At 42.9% G+C, this 7,311-nt stretch overlaps 1 protein-coding gene across 1 annotated transcript in view; it reads right to left on the reverse strand.

Moving 5' to 3' along the window:
* The window catches only part of PKHD1 (PKHD1 ciliary IPT domain containing fibrocystin/polyductin), a 238,627-nt gene that overhangs the window by 187,113 nt on the left and 44,203 nt on the right, over positions 1-7,311 (reverse strand). The window contains 1 exon segment of the mRNA XM_031060250.1: positions 1,421-1,604. Coding sequence (XP_030916110.1) covers positions 1,421-1,604 — 184 coding nt within the window.

The following is a 7,311-nucleotide window of genomic DNA, read 5'->3' on the forward strand; positions in this document are numbered from 1 at the left end:
CAGGCCTGATGAAATTTAGATCAAATTTTAAAAACTGGTGAGGAAGAAGTGACAGATGCACAGAGAGGTGTCGCAACTGTGTAAACTTTTTTTAAAATTAATTTTAGTTGGAAACTTCTATTTTTATATTTTTAAAAAAGTTTAAAAATTTGTGGAATTCATGTCTTGCTATCTTTGTGCAGTAAATGCCAGTTGAGGTTTTTTCCCCCCCCCTCAATTCAGGTTATCCAAAGCTCGCTCTGGTGAATCAACACCAGGTATGATGCAAGGACAGGTCAGGATTTGGATCGAATCTCTGCAACTTCACTGAAATACCCGGACGGCGGCAAGATGCAGCAGCCAGAAGTTTGTTCACCACGTACAGCAAATCATGGGCAGTGCACTACAATGCTGTTCTAATTCTCTATTTACTAAATAACTTCTGGAAAGTTTTGTTCAACTTGTTCCAGTATCTAAAGGGGCGTTACAAGAAGCCTGGAGAGGAACTTTTCACAAGGGCATGGAGTGATAGTAAAGGGGGATTGGCTCCAAATTGAAGGAGGGGAGATTTAGATTAGAGATTAGGAAGAAATTCTTCCATGTGAGGGTGGTGAGGCCCTGGCACAGGGTGCCCAGAGAAGCTGTGGCTGCCTCTGGATCCCTGGAAATGTCCAAGGCCAGGCTGGATGGCCCTGGAGCACCCTGGGTTAGTGGGAGGTGTCCCTGCCCATGGGGTTGGAACAAGATAACCTTTGAGGTCCCTTCCAAACCAAATCTGTAATCATTCACCTGTTTATTCCTTAACTCAGACATCCCACTTATCCCTAGAAGTAAGTGCTCAGGAATAAATTCTTATAGCTCCATCAAAGAGAACAGTTCCAAGTTATACTCCTGGACAGGTTGGCCTTGGATTTGCAAAGCATAAGCTCTGCTGAATTTACTCCTTGGCTTTTTACTCATGAAAATGCTTGGAGAAAGGCAGAGGGGGGAAAAAAGAAGAAAAAAAAACAGAAGGAAAAAAAAAAGGGAAAACAACAGAAAAAAGAAGACTTCTGCTTTTCATAATGCCTAATCTTTTTTCCCATTGGCATCCACCAGATGTTGCTTTGGATCAGAAGATAAATATTAAAACCTAAGAAGGAACAAAGCAGGCTGTTTACGAGATGGATTTTCTGATGTCTCTCAACCACTTTAAAAAGGCAGGAGGGAAGGAGGGGGGACTGGAGATGCTTTGATAGGCACAGGGAATGAATTCCACTACCCAGCAGAGCTCTCTAGTGGTCTCAATAGAGATAAACAGCTCTATTGGCATCAATGTGAGAACTAAGAATTTGTTCCTTCAGTCCATCATTTGGAACAACTCTGCAAAAGGTGGAAAGTCATGGGGGAGATGTAATTTGCAGATGGACCCACTGGGCTGATGGAAAGACACAGCACTAACCTGGCAAGGAGTCCAGCAAAATGTCCTGGGGGTGGGGTGTCCCCACAGATGTAGAAGTAGGACACAGATCCTCTCTGCTGGGAGGTGCCCACCAGGACTTGGATGTCACACTCAATGAAGGTGGCTCTGTCCTCTTGGCAGCTAGCAGAAGGATGTGTCAGACCACAGAGAATGGCCAGAGAGGCTGCAAGACAGGAGAGGAAACAATAACCCAAAGCAGCCTAAACACCACTGACATGAGCACATTTTAACTACTGAGAGGTGTCATTGCAGGAGGTGTCCCTGCCCATGGAACTAAATTAACTTTAAGGTCCTTTCCAACCCAAACCATTCCATCATCCTTGGGCTCCTGATGTGCACCCAGCCTCTCTTTAGCTGCATCCTTTTTGAGGATTATTAGGTCTCCATGCAGCTCCTTCAGCCCTATTTGCTTTGTGTGAGCAAAATGCAATCTCCTTTGTGCCCTGAGCACCAGGATGGTCTTTGGGATCAAAGTGCTCTGTCCAGAAGGAGATGACATAAAGGATTAAATAAAAGCATGGACTTTTCTTCTGGGAGAGCTAGAACATGGTTTACAGTTCAGGAATGTGGCACAAAACTTTTACCAAGGAGATGTGACAGTTTAACATATATCAAAAGTTTGAAACCCAGAAACAGTTTTTGAGGAAACTCTGACACAGCTTGGAGGGCTCCTGGGGAGCAGGTGAGAACTGGCATCTCCCACCTTGCTTTACAGCTGAGTATGACTTGAGATGTGGTCCAAGTCTGCCTCCATGGATGAGGTAAAAATTGTAATGGGAGCAGCTGTTTTGAGGTTTATTTAAAGAAAAAGTGGTGTGAACATCTGGAAGAATTTTGTTTTCATGGAAAGGGTTGTTCAGCACTGAAATGCAGTGCCCTGGGAGGTGGTGGAGTCTCCTCATCCCTGGGAGGTGTCCAAGGAAGGTCTGGACATGGCACTCAGTTCTCTGGTCTGGGTTACAAAGTGGGGATCAGTCACAGGCTGGACTCAACGATCTTGGAGGTTTTTTCCCAACCTAAGTGATTCAGTGTGAGAAAAAATTAGATTTTCTTATTCTAAATCCAGACAAAAATGCTAAAAAATATTATGAACTGTCGCTTAAGTCTAGATTTAGTTGAAATATTTGGGTTTAGCAATTTTAGACAGGAGTCCTTTAAACATTAAAACCATGACAGATATTAAATCTGTTTCTCCTAAAATGCTGACTTTTGGAGAATATTCATTAATCCTGAACTAACCAAATGGTTGTAATGAACTCCTGAAAAGGTCTGTGGACAGTGTAACAGACTGCACTGTAGCATCCAAGAGTATTCCTTAAGCATCAGAAATCCAATCAATGGGAATTTATCAAGAAAGGGATTTTTTCTATTTGCTTTTGTAAGTACCAATGTGTCCAAAAGGTGCCTTGTTTGCTGGGGAAGTGTTGTTGTTAATGCATGTCTTGTCTCCTAAGCAATCCTAAAAAATGAAGGTTGAAATTGTAAAAATATGAAAGTATTCAATTTCCTGTATTAAAACATTTAGCACATTTTGCTAAAGCTTACTATTTCATATGGGGTATTTCTGAAGAGTTTATAACTCTTTAATGTTTCAGGTATTTTTGAAATATTAAAACCTATCAGTTCATCTGCTCTGAACTTCAGAGAGAGAGTTTATAATTCTTCTCTATTTTTCTTCTCTGGATTTAGAATGAGAAAATAAAGTTAGCCACATGCTCACAAATTTTGTAATATTTGCTTAATCCCTTTCCTTCCCAAAATCCAGGGGCAATTTTCTTTCTTGGCATCCAAACAGACCCAAACATGATCCCTGCCTTTAAGATCTACATCTGAGACAAGTAATAGGCAGAGAAGCCTAAAAGAATGACAGCAAGATTTTGCTTTTATTGTCCAAAAATTCTATCTAGTGCTACCTCAGGTATTCTATGACTACAACAAAAGCCATATGTCTTTCCTGATGTTCCAAGGGCATCTTAAGCAGCACTAAATATCTGTGTTTTGACAAATAAATAGCATCCAAGAGGACTAAATGCTGCCAAGATCTTGCATTTGCAACAACCTGGAGGAGAACCAATTCATTACAGGAAGGCTTTGGTTTTCTTTTGTAGTCTTGAAGAGAACACGGCAGAGTTTTCCTATGTGGAAAACCACTTGAGCTCTATTTTGGGACGAATGTTGGAAATTACTCACAGAATGTCAGGACTGTTTTCCTCAATGTTTTGCTGCTGTCAAAGAACTTGCCTGGCTCATGAAGGTCACCAGAAGGTGCTTCCTGCACAGCCCTGAGAGCTCAGCACAAGAACAGTCGGGCACTTCTGAAACAACCCCAAAATGTGGAAATTGGGCATTTCTGCTGTGCTCCAGTGCCCTCATCCCAAAGTTATCGTGCCTGTAGGAACAGGAGGCCTTGTATCCTACCAATGGCTGAAATAATTTTTAACTCAAACCAAGCAAACAAAGGCATTAATGTATAAAAACCAAGTTTTAGAATATGGCTACAAAGGATTGCAAAGAGATCAGAGGAAGTAGAATCCAAGCAAACCCTACTTCATCTGTACACCCCAGAATCAAATTTAGAATTGCTTTCTCTCTCTCAAGTGGAAGGAGGGGAAATTCTCACTTCCCCACCCCACATCTCCTGTCCATCAGATGGAGATATCACTTTTAGAGGTGATGTTCTTTCTCCATTCCTTCCTTCCTTGGGGCTCTCCAAGATTCTCCCGACTCCCTCCTCTCAGAGGTTTTAATGTTTTTATTCATTTAGGAGGAAGACTTGGCCTTTCCCTTCCTATTCCTCCAACCATTAAACACAAATAGCCCTTGGTATTGTTGGGGCCATTATCTCCTACCAAACAGCAGCACAAAATACCAACTAAAGATTTCAACACACTTTTGGCACACCCTAAAAGGATATTCTGCCTGTTCTGGGACACAATTCTTCCCCGTGCTTAATTGGTTAGTGTTCAAACCCCAGAATGAAGCTCCTTTAGGCTTTATACTCCCTATAAAGATCAAACCTGCAATCCCATTGCTGGGATGAATGCTCTCAGCTCATTACAGCTTCTCTTTTGAGATCAGACACTACGGCAGCCAAATCTCTGTGTGGTGGTAATGGCTTAGGGACTGACTACCCCCAGCCCTGGCTTTGAGGGATGCTCTGGCTTAATCCAGGATCCTGGGATGCTCAGCACAAGGGCTTTGTTCTGGGTCACTGTTTAATTACAACTGCTGGACGTGTGATGAGGCTCAAACCTACAGGAGGCTCCAAGGGCAGCTGGGGATTGATTGAAGAACTGCCCAAGGAGTCCCAGTGCCAAAACTCACATCCCTGGTTATCCACCCCTCACAAAATGGACTGTGGAGCAGCAACATGTGCTTAGCAGGGAAGACAAAGAATTAAAAAAACAAAGTTAATAAAAGGGAGAGGAGAAAGGGACCTGTTAAGGTCATGGAGTCCAACCTTTGCCTGTGAAGAATTGCTCCCTGTGAGACATTCGTTTCACAGAGACAGGTTTCAGAAGTCCCAAGGGGTGGCTTTCAAGCATCTACTCCACTGCCTGATAGATCTCACTGTCAGAACATTCTTGCCATGTAATTAATATGTTTTATTTCCCCCTCTTAACTTCATTTCTGGATTTGAAAGGTAGAAGGGACCATTTGGATCCTTTGGTTTGATCTCCACAATAACCATCAGAGGCCCTGGTTTCTCCTGAGGTCCCAATTGCCACAACACCACAACAGACCCTCTTCGTATCTTCTGCATCTGCTCATACAAATCCCCAGATTTCCCTGGCTCTAGTCCCCACTGTCCTGGCCCACTGCTTCTCCTTGTTAGAACCAAAATTCATTCCTCTCTCCTCTTGCCCCATTTAAAGAGCTCCACCAAATCACATCCTTTTAAACCAGTCTCATTTCTAGCCTCTAATCTAAATCCTCCTCCCTAAACATTCACTTTTACCAGTGGAGTCTGGTTAATGGCAGGTCCAGAACCCTTAAACAAAGATCCCAAAACTGTTACATCAAAACCATAAAGTCAGACCTGTTGTTCCAAGCATGCTGATGCAACCAGGAAAATCAGCCTCAGCTTTTACCTTGATGCATCTTCTTATTAATTCATCTCCTTTTAAAGATGCCTTCCTTACCTTCACGTTAATGTAAAACATAAAATCTCAGGGACTGGCTTACTGGAAAAATTATATATGGTATCTACCCTAATATCACTTTAGAGGAATAATCAGATATTTTCTTACCTGTCTAAAGCTTCATGCCAGTTTTCTCATCTTTCACAGGAGCACAACTCAGTCCCACAAATATTAACCACATGTTCTGTAAATTTAACCTGAGCTGAACAGAATCTGCAACTGCAGTTTTGCTCATGCAGTGGCAAAGAAGCAAGAACCAGAGAAGGGGACAGCTTTCATGATCATAGAATAATTTTGGTTGGAAAAGCCCTCTAATATTGAGCCCAACCATTGCCCCAGCACTGTCAAACCCACCAGTAAATCACGTCCCCAAGTGCCACAACTACATGGCTTTTGAACCCTTCCAGGCATGTTGATCAAGCCAGTTATATCTTTACTTTTAAAGACTCATGGGTTAATTTGGGCATTTTTCTTTTGGTTTTGTTTTTCCTTGAAGGCAGTGAGGTTTTCTTAATTTTATTTCATTTTGTTAATTTTTTTTAAGCTTTAAGGCTGAAAATCAAATTTTAGCTCTGTTCTGAATTGATTTTTCTGCACCTTGCAAAAGACAACAGTTTTTATAAAATAGTCTGGTCTTGCATTCCCATTCCTTGTGGTCTGGGTTGAGCACATCTCAGTAACATGCCCAGCCCCTGCCACTGATCAAACCAAAACCTCACTGTGACCCCGCTCAGCACCAGCTCCTAAGGAAAGCCCCATGAGGAAGGCTTATGGATGGATCCTGCTGAGCCTGGCAATTCCTCATCTCTCAGAAAACTTTCTGCTCAAAGGGAAAGAAGGAAAGAAGTCACATTTCCTACCTGCAGAGCCTTGCCCTGTGGACTGGATCACATGAGAGAGCCACATGGACCAGCTGGGGATGCCCACGTGGACATCTCTAATCTCGAGCAAGCCAGACACAACATGACCCAGCGCTGAGAGCCAGGGCAGCCATTGCCACCTGACATCCCACAGTGCCAGAGGAGAGAGGGGGTTCTGCTCCACAGCCCTCAGTAACAGAAGAAATGCAGCTTAAACTCTTCACATCAGCCAGTTCAGCGAGCAGAGCAGGGAAAGGTCAGACAAATACCCACAACTGGGACACAACACTGAGGGGCTCTGGAGCACCACAGACATCCTTTTCCCATTTCTGGAGTCTTTTTGCCACCTCTCCCATGTGGATGAGGTAGTGCAAGAAAGGTCTGGGCGCTAGATGTGCTAGCACCAAATGGCAAAATTCCCCAGGCAAACAGAACAATGTAAACCATGAGGTGAGACTGGAGTTACTGCACTTAAACACCCTAAATGTGGTGAGGGCAGGGTTAAAACCTTAAATATGTGTTTTAAAAAGTGCTTAAATATTAGGCATTAGGTGGAAGAGTATGTGGAAAGCATCTTGCTCTGTATACAGACATACAGATCCACCCATGCCAGATGTAGATGAGCACAAGCTGAGTGCAGATGTTTTAGGGAGTACAAAGAGCCTGACAAACACATTTTTGAGCAGCCGACAAGATGATTTTTATTTCTTTAAGAAAAGAAAAAAATATTTGTAAATATTTAATTAACAAATATTTTGCAACTCAGCTGGTGACACTGGCACGGCTGCAAAACCCGGGGCAGGAGACAGAGGGTGAGGCAAGGCTTCCTTTGCATTTCCCCTCCAGACACTCAACCAGCAATCGGCAT

The sequence above is a fragment of the Geospiza fortis genome, unplaced genomic scaffold (assembly GCF_000277835.1).
Source record: "Geospiza fortis unplaced genomic scaffold, GeoFor_1.0 scaffold106, whole genome shotgun sequence".
NCBI classification, from domain to species: domain Eukaryota; kingdom Metazoa; phylum Chordata; class Aves; order Passeriformes; family Thraupidae; genus Geospiza; species Geospiza fortis.